At 41.8% G+C, this 21998-nt stretch overlaps 1 protein-coding gene across 12 annotated transcripts in view; it reads left to right on the top strand.

The window, feature by feature from the left end:
* Nucleotides 1-21998, top strand: part of DOCK7 (dedicator of cytokinesis 7) — a 96062-nt gene that overhangs the window by 48755 nt on the left and 25309 nt on the right. For 4 of the 12 annotated variants that reach the window (XM_027748762.2, XM_027748761.2, XM_027748759.2 and 1 more), the window contains exons 15-29: nt 4731-4848; nt 5613-5683; nt 6462-6600; nt 6785-6886; nt 7156-7242; nt 7999-8230; nt 9545-9709; nt 10973-11142; nt 14841-14933; nt 16109-16198; nt 17225-17320; nt 17417-17557; nt 17701-17814; nt 18844-19014; nt 19759-19898. In XM_027748762.2, the coding sequence (XP_027604563.1) occupies nt 4731-4848; nt 5613-5683; nt 6462-6600; nt 6785-6886; nt 7156-7242; nt 7999-8230; nt 9545-9709; nt 10973-11142; nt 14841-14933; nt 16109-16198; nt 17225-17320; nt 17417-17557; nt 17701-17814; nt 18844-19014; nt 19759-19898 (1929 nt within the window). The remainder of the gene's footprint in view (nt 1-4730; nt 4849-5612; nt 5684-6461; nt 6601-6784; nt 6887-7155; nt 7243-7998; nt 8231-9544; nt 9710-10972; nt 11143-14840; nt 14934-16108; nt 16199-17224; nt 17321-17416; nt 17558-17700; nt 17815-18843; nt 19015-19758; nt 19899-21998) is intronic. The other 8 variants (XM_027748766.2, XM_027748765.2, XM_027748764.2 and 5 more) reach the window with 3 other exon arrangements.

Raw genomic sequence — 21998 nt, 5'->3', positions numbered from 1 at the left:
AAATGTTATTGATGATGTAGTGTTTTTCACACAACTCTTTCTAATAGATTAATTTTGGGTCATAATCTTGATAAGGGCTCAAATTGCTACTTGTTTGTGTTGTTTGATTCCTTTTATTGCCTTGGGAGTATGAAAGGATTTACCACACTTAAGAGCACTGGGTGTTCAGGTTGTGCAGCTCCTTGATAAGCTATGGAAGGGCAAAATATTCCCAGATGATTCACATGGCTTGATTCTCATCTTGTACCGTTTTCTGATGTAACTCATTGTGCTGCAGTGGATTTACTTGTCATCTAGCTCAGATTAAGTGAGAAAGAGGGAATTAGGTCCAGAGATTGCCTGGATGTGATTCTACTATGTTAAGGTTTGTGCAGTAATTTACACCATATAAAACTTATTCTTTAAGAGCTGCTTTCCAGAGGTGGGTGAGATAAATAATATCTCGCTTACATTTCTCACCTTACCCTTTTTTTTTTTGCTGTTTAAGATTCATACTACATAAAGCAAGGCTGCAAGTGCTCTGAAATAAATACCTTGTTCTGCAGTGGGTCTCTGCATGGAAACATGGATGTTTTTTGAGTAGTATTGCAGTGTGAGTGAAAGGTATTTCTCTTTCTGGAATCACTCATAGCAATCCAAGAAATCAAAAGCAATCCATGCATAATATCGTCTGTACTTGGGAGAGCTTTAAGGCAGCTAGATTTTTGTATGTTTAGTAATTCTTCCCCTGGACTTTTTGTTGTTCATGTACAAATGCACGTATGATATGAAGCATCCATAGAAAAAATATTTTTAAAATGAAATTGTTGTCTAATATGTCGAACTTCCTGTGTGTTGAAGGGTTTGTAATAATACAGGTAACATCCCCACTCATAATTAAATACTGTGAAAGTATTTTAGATCTCAAATTAATTACTGGAGAAAATTTTGTATTGGATCAGACTTACTGGAGTATCTGAAATATAGAAAAATAGCAGGAGCATGGAGATCATCAGGCCCAACTTTGGGGAGAATGGGGATTTCTTAAAAGAGAATTTTCTGGCATGATAAGCATTTAGGTTGCCCAGAGTATAGAATTTCTGCAGTTAGCTTCAAAGTACTTAAGTGGCTTTGGTTTTATGGGGTTTCAAATGAATAATTTTCTGTTGTTTTAACTGTTTCTTGCCAGAAATCTGTCTAGTTTGTTTTAAATAGTTTTGAATTCTTCCTAACCCCATAACCCCCCAAAAATCCTTATTCTTGGCTTAGTCGTTAGAAAAACATAGGAAGTTACTCAAGAAATAGCAGCTGGAGAACAGACATTTAACCAGGTTTACAGCTTGAGGAGCTCCTGCATGTCCCATGTGCTGCTTGTGCTGCTCGGATGTGACACTACCCTTTAGAAAGGTTGTTTTCCAGAGGGGAAAGATAGTCAAAATGCTCTGATGTCAAATATTAAAAATCACAATTAGCTGCCAAGCACTTTTCCATATTAATGCCAGGGCCAATGAAGTCAGGCAGTGAAAAGCTCACTACAAAACATCACCTTTAGATGTCACAACAGTCACAGAGTCCATAAGGAAACCAGGACATAGGAAAACAGAGAGGGGAAAAGCTTCTGGCATGATTAAACCATAAGATTCAGGAGCTGTGGAAACCCAAGGGATAATCCTGCCTCTGAGGGCTGTTAGCCCAGTCAGGGAAAGATGTATATAACAAACATGATCCTGGAGATCTTTTGTGCACCTGGGTGACCCTGATTAAATGGGCTTTAAATGATTTTTATAGTAGGAATAAAGCAAAGCAAAAGGTCTCTGGGTTTTACTGAAAAGGGAAATTTTCATGATAGTTAGGAATTCCCTCTTAAGAGTTAGGATCAGCTCTTAATGTTTTAATACCTTTATGATGGATTTTGCAAGGTGGCTGCAATCACATTACATAAATGTTTAGAGGAGTGCCTGGTGCCATTATTTCCGTGGCTTGGGAAGCCTTTGCACTGTAGCAATTCATTTTATGGAAGTAGAAGTACTTTTGAGATCTGTTTGAGATAATAGGGTAAGCTTTGCATATATTTTGCATAGCATTTTAATAAAGGCTCCAGACACAAGTCCTTGGGTTTAAAGCTCCTGGCTGAAGCTTTTATTGGTAGAAATCAAGACATTTCTAATGTTCCTGTCAGTGTTTCAGTCCTCAGTCCCTTTCCATGGCTCCTGTAACTGTGCTTAGACAGGAAAATCTGTGACTTTTGCCTGTGTAGAGTAGACGACAGGCTGGGAGAGCTGGAGATGTTCAGCCTGGAGAAGAGAAGGCTCCAGGGAGACCTTAGAGCACCTTCCAGTGCCTAAAGGGGCTCCAAGAGAGCTGGAGAGGGACTTCGGACTAGGGCCTGGAGGGACAGGACGAGGGGGAATGGATCCTGCTCCCACTGAGTTGTCTCCTTCCCTCCCAGCAGCCAAGCCCTGACAGAAGAACTGCAAGCTTGGCTTAGGCTCAGCATAAATCAGTCCAAATATAAGACTGCCTTTAATATAGGGATCCTGTAGCCTGGCTTCACAAATACCTTAAATCCTTCTCTTAAGCACTAATAATACTTAATAAAAGTTTTATGAGCAAGGTACATTTTAGAGTAAATTTTCATACCCATTTTCATTTTAAAAAGAACATCAAGGAGCAAATGTATTCATGCCAGAACAAAGTAATTTAGGAGAGTCACAAAAATGGCACAGGCCCCCTCTGAAATAGTACTAGAGCGTTGATTAGGCAAAGTGACCAGTGGGGATGGGATTCAAAAACTTAATTCACCATGAAGGACTTGAGAGGGAAGGAATTCCCACATGCCAGCTAAGCATATTCCTCTGCCTGGAGGGGTGAAGCAGAGGTTCATAGCCCTGCCCTGTATATCTATCTGGAGCTGTACAGCTGGACTGCTCTTAGGGAATTCCATAGGACCAGCGTTAGCCCATGTCTGTATAGATGGGACTGTCCATGGCTATCGGGGAGCAAATGGAGTTGCTGTCAGAACCAAGTCCTTGGGTGGGATTCATTGGCCAAAAAATTGATATCTGATGCCATTTCAGACAGCTTAGGGCAGCCCCTCTTTCCGGCTGCTCCTCCAGGAGGGTCCCACCTCTAGCCCAGTGCATGTGTTTTGGATACCCACGGCATCTAAAAAGGGACCAGGTACCTTCAGGAGAGGTACCACCCTCCTGAGAATCCAAAAAAGAGTATCTTTGTTTTCAGCCTCTTGTTGCCAGCACTCCACAGCAGCTGCTTTATTGTGCCTTAAATGTTGTCCTGCTGTGCTGCTCACTTCACTTTTCTGTACCCATCTGTTGTTTTCTGTCTCTCTGGGACAAGCAACAGTTGGAAACTACTTAAAAATTGTGTTCAGATCCACTAAATAGTTCCCAGAGGGGGACAGCAGGGAAAGGGGCCTCCTTTTCCTCTTGCCCTACAAACCAGGGGTATTAAAGAGCTGGTTCTTCAGTGTTTGGGTAAAATGCAACGTGTCAGTTGTTTATTCCTGGCAGATAAAGGCAGCACATGAGTAGGCAGTGTGAGCATCCCTCTTGGATCCTGTGGTTGGAGCTATAGGAGCCAGGATGTCCAAGGGGGAATGATGCTGGTGGGGTGAGCAGGGCTACGTGGGAGATGGATTAGGGATTTCCAGGCTCTTTTAAAGGTGTATAATAATGCGTATATTTTGGCTTGTTTGGAGGCTAAAGAAGGTACATTTCCTTTGAATAACTGAGTGTTGGGGAAAAGTTTTGGGGCTGTTGTCTTTTTTACTTTAAAAGAATATGCAAGGGACTTTCTCCAGGTCTCAATTATATGCTTATAAGGCAGGTGGGGACTTACAGTGGACAGTTTTGCTAATAAAGTGTGAATCCAACTTTCACCTTCTTGTCAAAGACTCAGTGGGTCTCAGAGGATGGAAAATACTGCAGAATTTTGCATCTCATTGCTGTTCAAGTAATCACAGACTTGAAGAAACAGAGTTGAAAGGGGTTTCCAAAGTGTGTCCTCTGCCCAGTGAAGGGGGCTTGTCTATAAACCCATCTGGAGGGGTGTCTGCCTCACCTCTCCTCAGAAACTACCAGAAAATGGAGATTTCACACCCTCCCAGGCAATTTGTTCTACCACTTAACTCTCCTTAGAGCTAGAACATTTTCCCTTGTGTCTGTCCTAAATCTCCTGTGCTGCAATTTCCTCCCATTACATCCTGCCACGTTCCCTGTGGATGTGATGAGCACTTTATTACTTTGGTCTCTGAAGCAGTTCTTTAGATACCTTGGAGTGTTGTCATTACCTGAAGCTACAGATACCCATTTAGTTTAATCCATTTTCAGAGGAGAAATGCAACCTGGAGTCATCATGATGTCAAGAGATTTAAAAAAAAAAAGAAAAAAAGAACAGGCCACAAGGAGGGGGATATTTAAGAGAAACCAGCTACTTTGTATTGAGCAAATAAATACCTCTCAGTAGTTTTATATATGAACAATCATGTTTTCTTTCCACCTGAACTTCTGATATTGTAGAATCACTGGGAAATTTTTATGTATTTTTCAAGTGCCTTTCTAAACAGGAACTATTTCAAAATATGATGAGAGTTTAAAATTATGTTTTTTGATGTCTGAAATAAGGGGTCAAAACCTTCATTTTGACTCTCTGAGTGTTTCCACAGGGGTATAAATAACAGCATTAATAAATGTGTGAACCCTCTCATCACTTGATGCCTTTGTGTCTTGCAGGAATCTACTTTATGTCTATCCACAGAGCCTTAACTTTGCCAACCGCCAAGGATCTGCCAGGAATATCACTGTAAAAGTCCAGTTCATGTACGGAGAGGACCCAAGCAATGCCATGCCGGTGAGGGAAGTACATTGTGCTCTGTGTGGAAGGCAGAGTACACGCTGAAGTCATGAAACCCGTGTTAAAGAAAACCTCACTGAAATACATTTCAAAATTACAAGTCTGGAGGAGTATAAAATTACAGTACTCCAGAGCAAAGAGTGCATTTGTAGAGAGTTTGCAAAGTTGCTGGAATTTTAACCTGAGATTCTTTACTGTGAGGGTGGTGAGGCCCTGGCACAGGTTGCCCAGAGGAGCTGTGGCTGCCCCATCCCTGGAAGTGTCCAAGGCCAGGTTGGATGGGGCTTGGAGCAAGCTAGTCTAGTGGAAGGTGTCCCTTCCCATGGCAGGGGGTGGAACTGGATGAGCTTTAAGGTCCATTCCAACCAAAAGCATTCTTTGATTTTATGGTTCTGTGTTTGCAGTGGACACCTCTTGTGTTTGGAACGGCATCTTTGCATCCATGCCAACAAAATTAAAGGTGACAGACTTGTGTCCAGGGCCAGAAGTGATCCACACTCAGTGAGGGTCTGTGGGAGGTGGTTGCATTCATCAGTTCTTCAGCCATATCTGTGTGCAAATGTCACTGGGGTTCTTAAAACTGTGACTCTTCCGTGACTAAGTAAAACATTGCCTGTAAGTGAAGGGGCAGGAAACAAGCAGATGTAGCTGTACAGATGCACACACTGGTAAATGGAGCTACAAATGTCTCTGCAGGACTATGGAACACGTTCTTGGCACAGTTTTATAGGGAGATTTCTGTGTTTTTTCTCTTTTTGCAGGTCATCTTTGGCAAATCCAGCTGTCCTGAATTTTCCAAAGAAGCATACACAGCAGTAGTGTATCACAACAGGTAAAACACATGACAGCTTGGGAAATGGCATGGCCCCATATGGAAAGTGTGATTCCACCCAAGGGAAGCTTTACCAGTGTGGAAGTGAAGTAACTCACCAGTGACTCTTAGTGTTCATAATTTATCAATGAGTGCCTGGACAGCACTCACAGTGACTGCAGTGTCAGTTGATGCTATTTTGAGAATTTTGTGACAACTGGGAGCCAAAGTCTTTGTGTACAGACCAGCATTGTGTGATCCTGAGCACGTAGCCCAGCTCAACAGATGGTCTGAGTACAACTCCTGGTTAGTAGTCAGGAAGATTTGTTATAAACTTATGCTAGCATGTGCTTGTTGTTTTGCTGGAGCCGTTTAGACTTTAGTTACAAATAGAAACTACTTGGTCTTGAAAATAATTCCATTGCAATTGGAGTGAGGACTTCTGAATCCAGCAGGAACATGTTAATGGGTTTTGTAGCTGTGCCAGGGAGAGGTGTACCACCAAGGAAAGACTCCTGTCCTGCAGGTTGGGGTTGTGGCAGTCTCGCCCTTGAGAGCAGAGTTCACTGAGCAGTGTGGTTCAGGGTGCCTGTGTGAGGAGGGGGCTGCTGCCTATTTTTTGTATACTAGAAGTTTTTCCAGTCCTTGGTGACTAGAAAGTGAAGTTCTAATCCCTTGGGTTAGTCCATGTACTCCCTTCCTTCCAGATTCTTTAACCAAGGGATTCAGTCCCAAGCATAAGGTAGTAAACCACTCTGTTTGTATGGATGACTCAGATGAGGCTCTGCTCTCTGTGCAGATCACCTGATTTTCACGAGGAAATCAAGATCAAGCTTCCAGCTACTCTGACCGATCACCACCACCTGCTTTTTACTTTCTACCATGTCAGTTGTCAGCAAAAACAAAACACACCCCTGGAGACTCCAGTCGGATACACTGTAAGTGTCTTTCAATCCTTGTTTTTCAGCACAGGTTATATTCAAATGCATTCGTGGGCAGTTTTTTTAATATCATTGTCAACTCATATCCCACTGTAGAATTTGAGTATTTGGCAGTGAAGCCTGCAAAATTCCAGAAAACCTTAAGAAATGTGTTGTTTTTGTTAATTCCTTCTCATTACAGTGGATACCAATGCTTCAAAATGGACGGTTAAAGACGGGTCAGTTCTGCCTCCCTGTTTCACTGGAAAAACCACCACAGGCTTATTCAGTCCTTTCTCCAGAGGTGAGTTCGTGTTCCTGCTGAAAAGCAGCGGAATACATGGGTTAAAAAGTGAGAGGATGTATGTGTACATATTTATGTGTGTGCATATGTATTTTCAACTCTCAGGTTATTTATTTATTGCATACTGTTTAGGCAGGTGTGTGTGCTTGTGTGTGGGCACGTGTGTGATCTGAAAAAAAAAAAAAAAGGGAAGAAATGGCAATTTCAAATAGAAAAGCCTTAGTTCTGCTTTCTGTCGAGTCCTCACTTATTCTTTTATCAACCTGCAGGTTCCACTCCCTGGGATGAAGTGGGTGGATAACCACAAAGGGGTTTTCAATGTAGAAGTTGTTGCTGTGTCATCCCTTCACACTCAGGTAGATTTTAAGAGCAGTCATTGTCATAGAAGAGTTTGATAGTTTTTTGACAGTTGAAACACTGTCAAAGTTGATGCTGTGGAGGGTGTAATAATCACTTGTAGTGAAATTACAATCTCATTTTCAGTTCTGAGCCAGCAGACCTGTTTTTCCACATTCGGCTGTGAGTATATTTGAGAAGTTCTGCTTAAAAATATGAGGAGTTTGGCCATAATTCACAAAGGGTGAATGGCCAACAGTGTTTTCAGACCTAGCTGTTGTGTTTAATAAAACAACTCTTAACATACAGCCCAGACATATAATGATTTCTTGTTTTTCCTTTTCCCCTCTACTTCTTGTTTCTCCCTGTATTTTCCGTCTGTCTTTGATCTGAAAAGAAAGATGACAATCACTTTGTATAATAATTTAAACTTTTTTTTAATTAATTCCCAGTGTGTCATTTGGATGGATTTTTTGTGTTTATTTGTGCTGTAAGTAGTAATGTGATTTTAGTACATTTTTTGTCTGTTTTTATAAGGCTATACAGTCTGTGGGTACTCTAGTTTTGCCCTGATAACTTCTGAACTAGAATTAGAATTAAATTAAGTTAGATATGTGGGCAAATCCCTCAGAGATGTTGAGTTTCTGCTAATTTTGTGAGATTTAATGGCCAGATAGAAAAATGAGGGTGAGAATCCATCCATGAGGTACAAATCCATAGAAACTGGAATTAGTTTTGGAGCTTCTTGCTGATTATTGGCTTCTTGCTTGTTGTAGGACCCTTATCTTGACAAGTTCTTTGCACTTGTCCATGCTCTGGATGAGCACATGTTCCCTGTGCGAATAGGAGACATGAGAATTATGGAAAACAACTTGGAAAATGAACTGAAGAGCAGCATTTCAGCTTTAAATTCCTCTCAACTGGAGCCGGTAGTGCGATTTCTTCATCTCCTGCTTGACAAACTGATCCTTCTGGTAGTAAGACCTCCTGTCATTGCAGGCCAAATAGGTATTTTATTTAAGTTTTATAGAGAATTACATCGCTGAAAGTTTGACACTTCCAATTTTATCATATTTATGTAGAAATAAAAAAGTCCATTTTTATGCTTTATTTTAGTACCACTAATATACCATGTGTCTTCCAAATAAAACATGCTGGCACCTGAATCTGTAGTGATGTACACAGGAGCAATATTTAACATAAAGTTTCTGAGAGTGATTGGTACTTTTGATGTCCAAGTTGAGGCACCAGAAAGGAGCCTGGTTTTCAGGAGTTGGATGCTCAGCATGTTTCTAGCACTGGAGCCTGTTAAGGTGTCTCTCTCCTGACAATCAGAAATTAAGAACTGCAGCCTTACTAGTCACCTTGGAAAATCTGGAAGTAGGTAAGATAAGAAGATACAGAGGCTGCATATTCCTGCAGATCTTGTGGATCTGATACTGTCAGCATGAATAATCCCTCCTTTTGCTCCCTGTTTTTGTACTGCTCTGGCAGTACAAAAAATCTCAAGTTAAAGTCAGGGTTAGATCTTTAGTATTTAAAATAGCAGGTTTTGCCGATTTTTTGGTAGGAAACCTGAGTTTGGACATGATGGAATATAAGTATCTAAGACTACTTAAAAAATACTTGTGAAAATATTTCCTTAAATACAGCAATTATTTATTAATTTTGTCTTTCTGGGGAAGAATTTTGTTTGAACTTTTATATTTTAAAACTCTTCTGCTCTTTCAGTGTTCTGTATTGGTTAGTTTGTTTGTGTGGAGCATTGAGGACGTTAGTGACATCATTTTTTTTTAAATAAGGTTTACAGTCTTCAGCTACTTCATCCTTAATCTGTTTAGAATAGATTCCTGTGCTTGTTTTCACGTAGAAAAAAATGGAGATTTCTCATTTCCTCATGCAGATTTCTGTGCTCGTTTTTAGAACAATTTTTTTTTTTCCAAACCAGAATGGAATAGTTCTTTTTGATCCAGTTTGTGTTTTGGCTTAGGCTTAAATGGAGGAAATAATTAACTGAGAAAAGGATAAGCAAAACCATGATCTTATTACCACTGCATTTGGTAACCAACATTGGGCTGATTCCAGAAATCAGCCTAAATATATTCAATTTGTTATTAATAAAATCACTGCAACACCTGTTCTCCTGTCAGGCTCTTTAATACATCTGGTTCAAACACCAGGCTCAGTTTTGGATGAGAAATGCTTGCTAGACTCTAACAAGCTCCACCATTTCTCCTTTAGAAGGTGGACAAAAGGCACATTTGGGATTTTCTCATGGGTCCTGCTGCAATCTAAACCAAACTCCTCACTTATTACTTGCAGTTAACCTGGGCCAAGCATCTTTTGAAGCGATGGCATCGATCATAAACAGACTTCACAAGAACTTGGATGGAAACCAGGACCAGCATGGCAGGAACAGCCTTCTTGCTTCCTATATTTATTATGTTTTTCGCCTACCCAATACCTATCCCAACTCACCATCACCAGGTACCTCTGTTTTTCATTTTATTTCAAGTCCCACTTTGTTAAAAGAAAGCAGAAAGTGTTTGCTGGCAGGTGCTCCTGAGCTCCAACTGCATGTCTGGTTGCCTGCCAACCCCTGTTATTAATTTTCTCTTTGATCCAGTGTAACTCTTTAAAAGATGAGTTTAATTACTGTTAGTCGTGTCAGAGATTTACCTATCTGATGATTTTAAATAACAGTGTCACTGCTGAAAGACTGTGAATTATGGCAAAATACTTGCTTTTTAGTTTTGTTCTGTAGCAGGTGAGTCAGAGTTGGTGCACTCTTGGCCTGTCATGTTTCCCAGTCTCCTTCACTAGTACTTTATACTTTTATTCAGTTCTAGCAAAAGTTTAAACACTGGCAAAGGAGTGTGAAATACTTGTCTGAGCATAGGAGGGAAACAAATTAGTTCCAGTCCTGCTGAGAACAAGGGATATATCTGTATGGGAAAGAGGTGGTGTGAGTGACAGGCACAGAAAACCAGGCCTTGGAAGGACTGTTGTGCAGAGTGAGGAACCTCTCAGAGGCGTTGGGAAGGTTTTGCACTTAAAACTATGTCCAGTCCTTTGGTGGGTTTCGAGTCTGAGGTCTGGATAATATCCCTTTAGCTAAAGACATACCTCACCTCCTGCCTAAATCCTCAGGGAGCTTCCTGCTTCTCAGAGATCAGTGGATAAAATAGCTTTTTATGCCCATCCTGTTCTGCCTTCGAGAACTGGGCAGGGGAGAATCACAGAATATGTGAGTTGTAATGGACCCACATGGATCATCCAGTCCAACCCTCAGCCCTGCACAGGCCCATCCCCAAGAGTCCCACCAGGTGCCCCAGAGGATCATTGAAGCGTTCCTTGAGCTCTGGCAGCCTTGGTGCTGTGACCACTGCCCTGGGGAGCCTGTTCAGTGCCCGACCACCCTCTGGGGGAAGAATCTTTTTCTAAGATCCAACCTAAACCTGCCCTGACACAACTTCAGGCCATTCCCTGGGGTCCTGTCCCTGGTCCCCACAGAGCAGAGATCAGTGCCTGCCCCTCCTCTTCCCCTCCCAAGGAAGTTGTAACTGCAATGGGGTCTCCCTCGGTCTCCTCCAGCTGAACACACCGAGTGACCTCAGCACCTTCTCCTCAGTGGGAAGGCATAGGGGAGAATTCTTTACAGGCTGGTTATCCAAAGGGTTTGCTGTGTGAGGCAGGTGTGAAGCAGCCTGGGATCAGGGATGGATGGGCTAACAGGATGCTCCTGTGCAGGTCCTGGTGGCCTGGGGGGATCAGTGCATTATGCTACCATGGCTCGATCCGCTGTGAGACCGGCGAGCCTGAACCTGAACCGGTCCCGGAGCCTCAGCAACAGCAACCCCGACATCTCGGGGACCCCGACATCGCCGGACGACGAGGTTCGCTCCATCATCGGCACCAAGGTACGTGAGCGCGGCTGGAGAGCCACGGGAGCTTCACCACCTCTTATTTCATCCTCAAAGAAATAACAGGGAATGTTTTGTGATTTTTTTTCCTGTGAAAGATGTCCTGGTAGTCCCTTCCTAGACCTTTCGTCTTGGTTGCTGATGACACTCCTGAAACTCCGCTCCTTGAAAATAGTTGCTGATCTCTCTGACTTGTTGGACCCATCTTGGAGTGTTGCTACCACAAGTGTGGTACCTGGAGGCAAAAGTCCTTCTGGACTTGTTTCCCCAAGGAATGGGTTTACTGCCTCACTTTTTGCATGACCAGCAGCCAAATCCTGTGCCCAGCTGTGTTTTGTCTCCCCAGACCTTGCACTCTGTGACTCCACTCTTATCTCCCAACCCAAATCTCTTTCTCTTCCTCTGCACTCAGCACTGATGACTGCTCAGATTTCTCTACTCCTCATGTCCAGAGCAGGTATCATGCACACAGCAGGAATATTCCTGGTCCCTCCATGGCCCAGAGGAGATTTGGGATGGTTGGTGCAAGCCACAGTTTGGGCAGCTGAGCTCAGTGTGAGTTTATGGTGTGCAAACTCTGCTCCCACACCAAAAAGTGACTTTCCAGTGTGGATTCAGAGCATCCAGCATAGTCATACCCTGGCTCTTAAGGACTTTAGTGTATCCATTTCCTGCAGAAGACCCTGGCTGTCCTGGTGGCTTCCAGTTATGTATGACTGCCACAGTCCATACCTGAGCCCACAGTAGGTGAGATGAGCCAGCACAAAGCAGTGTTGGTAATTCCTTCCCCTGAGAGCAGTGTCTTAGCTGCTTTGGGGTTCTCTTTTTCTTTTTTTTTATCTTCAAACTGCGATAACTTTGTCATGATGAGTCTATTTCCCACCTCTGAGCCTTCACTCTTCTCGCACAGGGGAATTCCTGAGCCCTTTCAAAGAGCTGTTAGGATCCTTTGGAAGATCAGTGGGCAAGTTTGTTACTAAAGCCATCAGTCTGACCAGGCAGGCTTGGCTTGGCTGGTCCTGGGTTTTACAAGAGCAAGAAAAACAGTTTCTCAAAGAGGTTAACAAATTTAAATTAATAATAACATCATTCGCTGACCAAATAAGAGGCTGAAGAATTGTGGGTAGGCAAATTATTATTTCTTACATCAAAGTCTAGACTTAGAAGTCTTGAAATATTTTAAAGACCACTTCAGTATCTTGCTAATTAAACAAGCCTGACCTTTTGTGAAATGCCATAGGCACTGGTGTGCATATGGAATTTACCCAGGCTATCAGAAGTTTAACGTGTACTGGCTTAGTGAATAATGTCACCATGCAAAATGAAGAGAGATTTTCTTCTAGAGATGTACTCCAGGCTTTAAAGAAAAACCTGTTCTGTGGGTAACTGTTGAGGGGAAAATTTCCTTTAGGGTAGTCTGAGCATCAAGAATTAACCTTAGCCTGACTATACAGACTTTTAGTTGAGTATAATTGTTTCTGCTTTTAATAAGCAAAAATGAGACACTTCTTGAGATGTTGAAATGAGTAAAAAAAGGGTGCAAAAATTCCTGTTGTTTCTCCAAGTAATGCCTTAATCACACATACCCAAATAAGCAACCTGCACTTCAAATTAGTGTCTATCACAGGAGGTTTTCTGCTTTAAAACAACTTAAACAGTGTTTTTTTGTCGTTTGAGGGAAGTCTTCAGAGTCTGGTCTTGTATCAGTTTTTATTCTAATGTAAGATATTTATAGGTTTGGTATACATGCTTAAAGTGTCCCTTATCAGCTTCTTACTTAATTTTGAAAACCCTTAACAGGGTTTGATAGATTTCTGTTTATTTTCATAGCAGAGGTAGGTTTTAGGTCTGTCACTTGTTTTGCCTTTGTTTGTGAATTGAAGCCATGTAAATTTTATTCTGTACTAAAGTAAATTTATTAAGTGTCTAAAAAGACCTGTGGTGAGATTTTATGGTTGAAATGTTGGAGATGTGCTGGGAAAAACCAGAAAACATTGTGGAGCTTCATTGCTCTGACGGTGGATTTTCACAGACGTGTGCTGTGTTCCTGCACAGATCCAGCTGCAGGTTGAACCCAAGGGACAGAACAGACTTTAACAGCAGCTTTGTGAACTTTTGAGTGACTCTCCCAAGCGATAAGAAGCTCTCGTAGTCTTTTATTTTCCAAAGAGGAAAGAGTCTTTCCCTTTCCAGATTTTTACAAAATGACTTCTGCTTCTGCAAACACAGTATGTGTTTAATGTTATCCTCAGAACCAGAGTGACACGATAAGAAATCCTGAGAGCAGAAATATGAGGGGGATAACGGCATTTTTAAAATTAGACTTGATTTTACAAAGCATGAGCTTAGTTCAGCATTCTGCAAAGTCCTTTCGACTTTAAATCACTGTGAGCAAAATAAAGCATGTTTATGGGTCTGAGCAGGGCACAGAGCTTTGATTTATTTCTGCCAAAAAGTAATTGAGATTAAAACACTCTCCTTATGTGTTCAGTATTTTTTTTATTGGACATCTTAAGCAAAATTACAGCATTGCTGAGCTCTGCCTAAGAGGATGGCTCACTGGATTAATGGTTTGAATCCCAGGTTACAGCTCTCACACTGGGTTCAACCTTGAGGTGGATTTTAGTTTGCTGGGAGAAATAGATTAGGCTGGGTGGACTTCGCAGCTGGTGATAATCACTGTGATGAAATGGGCTGCACCTTTGCTTCATATATTGGGAAAAAGCCCTAAGCTGGCACAGAAATTAGGATGAAAGCTCTCACTCAGATGAGGGTTGTCAAAAATCAGTGTGTGTAATTCATAAGAAATTGTCTCTGTCAGAGCTGGTTCCTGGGACCCAAGAATGTCCACTGCATTCCTCTGAGTATTTCTGACTTGGGAGCAGCCTCAGTGACAACACAAATTTAAGTGTTTCCTTCTCTTCTTTCTGAGTGCCTTGAGAGCAGAAAAGAGCAGAGAGGAGGGATCCACAGTAATTTTGCCCGCATGATCCATTGCAAGGGTAGAATTTGGAGTAAAACCTAGATTGAGCTTTTAAAAAGCAGGAGGATTTTTCAAATATTTTGCTTGGCAAAGCAGGTTGGTTCCAGAAAAGGTATGTGCTTTTTCCCCTCTTTGCCACAGTGCCCAGAGGAAATACCTGAGTGTCCATGTGAAATCCTGTCCATGGGGTTATTCTGCCAGCAGTGCTGGATTTTCACTCCATGAATAGGAAACCGTGTGAGGGTTGACAATCAGCCTCTTCAAAGTTTCTCAGCATTTCTATAAGAGTTGTAGAGTTTATAAACTGTGGGCTACCCTAAAGGTGCTGGAAACATCAGAGAGCACCCTTTGCAGTTTTCACATCTAAGCATCAGTTTTCCTCTGTAAATCTTGGCTGGCTGCATGAGAATGTGTTTAAACTGATCAAAGGAAAAACGGGATAGTTTCTGAATGTCAGTCGTTACAGATAGGACAGGTTGGACCACAGCTGTTGACAGTTTTAATGTGGTGTATGTATGTGAGAGATAAAATCATCCTCTGGACTAAAATGTCTCAACAGGCACCTGAGAATTCAGGCTGCTCTCACAGTTCTAATTGCTGATGTGTTTGCTGTGTACCCACTTTGATTGCTTTTAAGGACTGAACTTTGACTACTGTATGGCAACATGTAATATTTCTTTCCTTTCCCAACTGCTTTCTATTACATGCCCAGGGTTTAGACCGCTCCAATTCCTGGGTAAACACTGGTGGTCCAAAAGCAGCCCCATGGGGATCCAACCCCAGCCCATGTGCAGAGTCAACACAGGTGGTGTCTTCAGTAGAGGTTTTTCTGGCTTTGTTTTCCGTGATGTTTCCCTGTAGAATATCTTCCTTTCAGTGTATATTCCAGTTTTGGTGGTTCGTTTTTGTTTTGTTTTGTTTTTTAATCATTATTTATTTGAAAACTTTTGAGTTTGATTTATAAATTAGCATCTTCTCTCCCACCACCCCACCACACTGCATGAAAAACCTCCAATCGTGTGAATGTGTCCCCTTCTTTCATTTCAGTGGTTGCTGGTCTGTGAAATGTAAATGCTGTGACTGCTTTTGTTTTCTTTTCTCTCTCTCACACTAGTTTCAGCTTCAGGTGGAACACATTTCTAAGTGGGAACATTAATCACAGCTTCATAGTTTTGTCTGTTTGCCATTTCTTTTGATGTCGTGAACCATCTTGCCATTTTCATCAAGCATTTAGTGCTCATCGTCCAGTAATCCTTCATGACTGTTTGAGTGGAATATTGTGAACCAAAATTGATTATCACATGTCAAATTCTCTCTTAAAACATGTAAATTTGAGCTTCTGGAGCCAGTGACTTGCTAGGGCCAACTGTATCTGTTCTGTGTTGCAAAGTATGAAAACTTCACGGCAGCTTCAGTCAGAAAAAGCTGATTTAGCCCCCGTTGCCTGCTGCTCTCCACTGCATGGTTGCCTTGAACGTACCTCTCAACTGTACCTCTTTTTCAGTTTATCAGCCTTCCCAAAATATTTAGTCTGAGTTCACTTGCTCTTATGGCAAATTATTTCCATCAGGAGCACAACTTCAGTAATTTTCTCCTTCTCTGTGCCAGCAGCAGCATTGCTGTGCGGTAAATCCCCCTGCTCTTGGCCTCTGGTAGATTGAGAGGTATGGGCTGAAATTCCAGGTATTACCTTCCTGATGCATGTTGATAAAATACAATGACGGAAAAGTTTCATGCTTTGCAGCATTGTCTTTGTGCATAAGAACATGCAGTTATTTAAATAATCTGAAAAACAGATTGTCATTTTGTTTAAGTCCAACCTGTAAGTGAGTAAGAGTTTGAGAATGCTTAAAAAGGTGTAAAGGCAGTAAAAGCCTACAGTTGGAACGGTGTTTTTTTTGTGCCTTGTCCTTGAGCTGCAAAACCCATCCACGGCAAACTTTAATGTCCTGTCATCATTCATTCATCTCCACTCCGTAGGCTACGGATCGAAGTTGTAATCGTATGTCTTCGCACACTGAGACGTCAAGTTTCTTACAAACATTAACAGGACGATTACCAACTAAAAAGGTAGATTTCAGTGAAGACAATTGATATTGTGGGGCAGGGAGGTCAAGTAATTCTGAAAACATGATGCAATCTATTCTTTTATTTACAGCCCGATTTTTTTTTTTTTTCCCCCCGAGGTCATTAGGAACTGCTGGTGCTTAACACCACTGAATATCCAGGCTGAGTGATTATTTGGAGTTGAGTTCGGAAGAATTAAATGATCAGGAGTAGCTTGTCTGATTTAATGTCCGTAGTGTTTGGAGCCAGTTTATTACTGGCTTTCAAAAAATATGAACAGCAGTGTCTAGACATGTAAATGATGCATCTTGTGTGTAAAATGATAATGTACTGGATGGTCAGAGTTAGGGGTGTGCGCTGAGCTCAGTTATACAGGTGTGAATCCAAAGGGACCAGAAAGGGAATGGGAGTCACTTTGAAGGTGAACTCCCTTCGAGGAGGTGAGATCCTTCTAAAACAATGTCAGAAAGGCAAAATGCTTGAGTTTTTGTGTAATGAGAATGTGGCCACTGCCACTGTCCAGTCTGTGGGTTGGTTGTCCCGAGAAAAGAAATCAAAAAGCTGTTTGAGCCCCATGTTTCTTTCTTACTGTTTCAAGTCCTTTCTCACAGTAAATCTACATCTTTGTACAAATCGCTTTTTATGTCCACTTTTTACTCCTTTTTCCTGCGAAAATCAGACCAGGCAGAAAGGTAGACTTTTTAAACTAAACTAATTTGAGCACCAAACTTTTTTTTATTTAATTATTATTTTTTGAGGGTGGGTGGAAAATTCGTTTGACACTTGAAATTCAATTCTGGAGCAAGACTCTGTGAAACGTTTCTCACATCACATGTCATAACCTCATCCCTCATCATTAGCTGGGGATTTCTTTAAGGAGTGCCACCACTGCTGTCATGTTCCAGTTATTTAGTTTGCTTAACTCATTGTTTGCCATACTCCCCATGGACCGTGCTGACATTTCTCATGTGGACTGTGTTGTGAGCTGCTCTGGAGGCTCGGGCTAACTATGGGTTTGAATCTGTGTAGCTTTTCCACGAGGAATTGGCCCTACAGTGGGTTGTGTGCAGCGGGAGCGTGCGGGAGGCAGCCCTGCAGCAGGCCTGGTTCTTCTTCGAGCTAATGGTGAGCAAACTGCAAACCCCTCCTCATGCCTTACAGCTCCTAGTTTTAAACAGAAATGACAACAAACTGGCTCTGCTGTAATTTATATTCCTGTAGGTGAAGAGCATGGTGCATCATTTGTATTTTGCTGACAAACTGGATGCGCCAAGGAAGAATCGTTTCCCCGAGCGTTTCATGGATGATGTAACTGCCTTGGTCAGCACAATTTCTGGTGATATAGTCTCTCGCTTTCAGAAGGTAATGGCAAACAATAAAACTGAGCCCAGCTCAGGGCTCAGGCACCAGCCCTCCCAAGTGTTGTTGGTGGTGCCTTGACCAGGAATGGTTTGAAAACACACAGTGTTCTTCGTTTTCTTTCCCATTTTTCTCCTTCTCTCTAGGACACAGAAATGGTCGAACGGCTCAACACCAGTCTTGCGTTTTTCCTCAATGACCTGCTGTCTATCATGGACAGAGGATTTGTTTTTTCTCTTATCAAGACCTGCTGTAAACAGGTGAATGCAGATAAACATTATGACTTAACTGTGAACCATAGCATAGCCTGTTACTCCTAACTTTTCTTTGGACAGCCGGTAAAATATGGACACAGAATTCTGCTATGCAGGTCTTTTTAGAGCAAGCAAGGCATTCTCAGAGGTGATTTAGGGTTTATGCCTCTCTGATTACACTCTTAAATGTGAATTAGGAGTCACTCCCTTGAGTGAATGGACACGCAGCAGGAAGGAAGAATTACTCCCTTTGCTCACCACGTTCATAGTAATTGAATCAAAAATTAGTGGGAGCTCAGAGTGTCATGGTTTGTCAGTGGGTCTCTCAAGAACACAGTGACCCTGTATGATCATATTGATCACCAAGCTCCCCTTCCACCATTTGGGGGCTGCAAGGTCTCCTCCCACACAAGGTGGGCTCTTTATTTGCAGTGTGACAGGGAAAATCACCCTGAACCACAAAATTTTGTTTGACTACAAACATCTGTGCTGACACTGTGTACAGAGGAGATAACAAGGTATCAGTGGGACTAAGAGTAATTTTTGCTGCAGCCTAAAATATTTATGTCAAGAGCAAGAACAGGAATAGCATTTGAACTTGTTACTTACTGTATATATACTATATAGTTTATCAGCCAACCTGCATCTTTGACCTGTTAACGCATCACACTGTGATCCTGCTTCTTACAAGTACCTGCTGAAATCAATAGGATGTGGGTGTCACAGAATCACAGAGTGGTTTGGGTTGGAAGGACCCTAAAGATCATCTAGTTGGAACTCCCCAATATGTGAAATACATAGTTCTTCATTTGCTTATGTAAATATAAGTGTTATATACAGTCAACTGAGGTATATGTCATTGAAATTTAATCTGTAGCACAAAGAAGTGGTGTGGATGTGACCATTTAATGATACCAAGCTCTTAATTTCTTGCTTTAGAAGTGTTTTTGGGGAGCAGCAGTGGAACAGGGGGCTCACCTTTCATTTATACTCTCGTTTGGTGCTAACTGCAGTGTTATGGGCTAAACTTTCCAGGTGTCTTCAAAGCTGTATTCCCTAACAAATCCCAGTAACCTGGCATCTTTGAAGCTGGACTTCCTTCGCATCATTTGCAGCCATGAACATTATGTCACCTTGAATTTACCCTGCAGCTTGCTCACACCACCTGCATCCCCATCACCATCTGTGTCTTCAGCGACTTCTCAGGTACTCTGGGACCAGGTTCTTTGTGGGAATACAAGCTGAGCTTGGTGCTGAGACTAAAATCATAGGAGACAGTTGTATGTCCTGTATTTTCAGCCCCTCTTGCTCATATTTTTGAAGGTGTTTATCTAGAAATTAGTTTTTTCTGCCACGTAGGTTTTGATTTCTTTTGAGCTTTTATTTTTGAAAAAAGATTGCCCATATCCTTGTCCTGGTAGTGACCACACACTGTCCTTAGGGACCTGGTCCCCTCTTTATATTAGACAAACATAAATGAGACTTTAAAGAAAATGCTTTGTCCAGATTTACTCTTTTCTGAAAACATAAGGGTCTTCTGAGCTCATTGTAGCTTAGTACTGGCCTGCTCAGAAAAAGTAATTTGAATTAGTGTGCCATTCAAATGGATTAATTAGTTGCAAAATCACATAAACTAAATCAAATTAAAGCCTTCTTCAGCCTGAATAAGAGCATCCCTGAGTTAAAAGTTTAGCTAATCCACTTTTAAAGGTTACTTGGCTTAACTTCCCTAAGGCCTGCTCTGAGGGGAAAGCAATAACAATAAACTGAATTAGTAGAAGGGTTAATGAGCTGGGATGTAATGGAAGTAGATGAGCCTAGCTCCAAACAAAAACGGGAAGAGGTAGTTTATGTGAGACTGTCTTTGATATTCTGAAAACTGCTTCTAATGTATTCCATAAGATTTGACTCTGTGTTCATGATGCAATTTCTGAAACTTGAATTTTTCAGAGTTCTGGGTTCTCCACAAACGTCCAAGACCAGAAGATTGCAAATATGTTTGAACTGTCTGTGCCTTTCCGCCAGCAGCATTACTTGGCCGGGCTCGTGCTGACAGAACTGGCTGTCATTTTAGATCCTGAAGCAGAAGGGTAAATCTTTACTTTTTTTTTTTTCCCAAAGACTTTTCTGTCTTTCCAAGCAAATGGTGGGTTCAAAGGAAGTACTGGCATAGCCAGAATTTATTTGAATTTGCAAGCTATGATAAGAAAACAGTTCTTAAAGAATCTTCGTCTTTCTCCTTGCCTCTCGTGTTTCTTGCTTCCTTATCACTGACTTTGTAAACATGATTTCAGTCACATTTTTCCAGCTGAGAAGGGCAAAAGGTTCCTGCTGGAGCCCCCAGCTGCCACCAGGGCACTGCTGGATCTCTAAAAGGAAAATAGCTTTTCTCAACTGTAACAAGAAAATAATTTTCAGCATTTAGGAAGCCTCTGTTGCTGGTGGTTTTAAATGTTATAATCTATTTCGCCTGTGGTTCTGCCAGCTCTTTTTAACCATAAATTATGCATTGATGAGGCCCCTGTGGGTTACATAAATAGACAAATAAAGTCAAGCATGCAGAGTTTGTCGGTGACTTGCCTGGCTTGTGCAGCAAATAATTTTCTGAAGTAGCCCATAGCCTGTAGTCCTGACATCCAGTCTGTTCCTGTTTTATTTAGGGCTATATTCTGCCTTGCCTCTTTAAAATGGGTTGCAATGGAAATTATTGATTGCTTCCACAGCCTGAAGTTCTCTCACAGGCATTTTTCTCAAGGTGGACTCAGAAATATCAGCCGAGTCGACAAATGCTGATGATTCATGGTTAATTCTGCCCCTTTACCAAGAGGTCTCGGGAGTTAAACATTCATTCTGTTTCCTCTTGGAGAAGAAAGCGATGCCATAAATTAGAATATTTTCCTGTATATATACATAACACACTGCAGTCCCATTTGTTTGGTCTGAAATGGAAAAAGCAGCAAATCTTTACCCACCTACACAGTCTGCAGAAATCCTTTTTGTGCCATATGGAGCATCCTGCTTAGAAATCAGGTGCTGTTCTCTGACCATGTTTGCCCTTGCTCTTCACAAACTTTCTGTTTTCATCTACCTGTCTGTTCTCTGTCTACTTACCAAGAACTTAAATACTTGGCCCAGGATAGTAATTTCTGCCCAGTTGCACAAATGAACTTGCAGGTGTCCGCTGGGGAGACAACTCCTCTCTCAAACCTTATTTAGCCAGGAAAAGCCCCTGATAGCATCTGCATATGCATTTTGATCAAAGTTCCTGAATTTTGCGGGAGACATATACCTGTAACACATTTATTTTTTATTGTTTTCCAGAATAACTTGTAGTTTCAAGTCTGTTGACTTCTCAAGCTTCAACTCTCTCTGTTTGCCCTGATAGATCTGTCATGTAAAGTAAACCAAGCCTGTTCAGATCTGCTCTTCCCTTGCCTGTGGAGACTTTTAACAGTCCTACAGTATCATCAGCAGAGAATTCAAACTTGCTTTCCATAAAATGTTTTGGCCACCATTGGAAAAAGCCCAGAATTGCTACCAGTTCATTATCCTGCAGCAGGAGTGGAGAGGGCTGTCCATCTAGTGGCTTATTGTGTTACAGATCTGCCTTAGGTCTTGATAGGTGATCTAGATTAAATGTGTTCAGTTTTTGGTCTTTTTGCTCTATTAGCAAGATATATTAAGTTATAGCTCATTTTATAAGAACTCTTTGGATTGAGTTGGACAGAAAAGGTGTCAGTACTCTGGTCCCTGAAAGTGTGTGTTGGATGGATCCTTCTGTGTGAGGGGCTGTGCAGTGACAGGGTACAGTACAGTCCTCCAGAGCATATTTGATTGAAAAACAGGACAAACAGAACATGCAGGTGAAGGAATCTGTGGACTGGGACAGGTACAGAGAGTGAGTCCAAGCAGCTGGGCCCTGATCAGGTTGTCTCTGCAAACACTGCAGTGGTGCTTTGGTATTGACTCACAGCGCCCACATTGTCCATCTTGGCTGATGTTCCAGAAGTGAGAAAACCAGAATTCGGCCCTCAGTGACGAAGTCAGTTTTCCAGGTGTACGTGGGTGTTAACAGGAATTCAGGCCAGGGCTGAGATAACAGAGGGGATGGTGGGAGGGTGGCAAGATCAGCTTATTGCATTATCAGCCAGGAAGATCAGTGGTCTGGATTTCCTCCTACCCACTATGGA

The sequence above is a fragment of the Pipra filicauda genome, unplaced genomic scaffold (assembly GCF_003945595.2).
Source record: "Pipra filicauda isolate LSUMZ 115617 unplaced genomic scaffold, ASM394559v2 scaffold19_size4547281_pilon, whole genome shotgun sequence".
NCBI classification, from domain to species: Eukaryota; Metazoa; Chordata; class Aves; order Passeriformes; family Pipridae; genus Pipra; species Pipra filicauda.
Note: the sequence above shows the minus strand (reverse complement) of the source record. Positions and strands in the feature narration are given on the sequence as shown.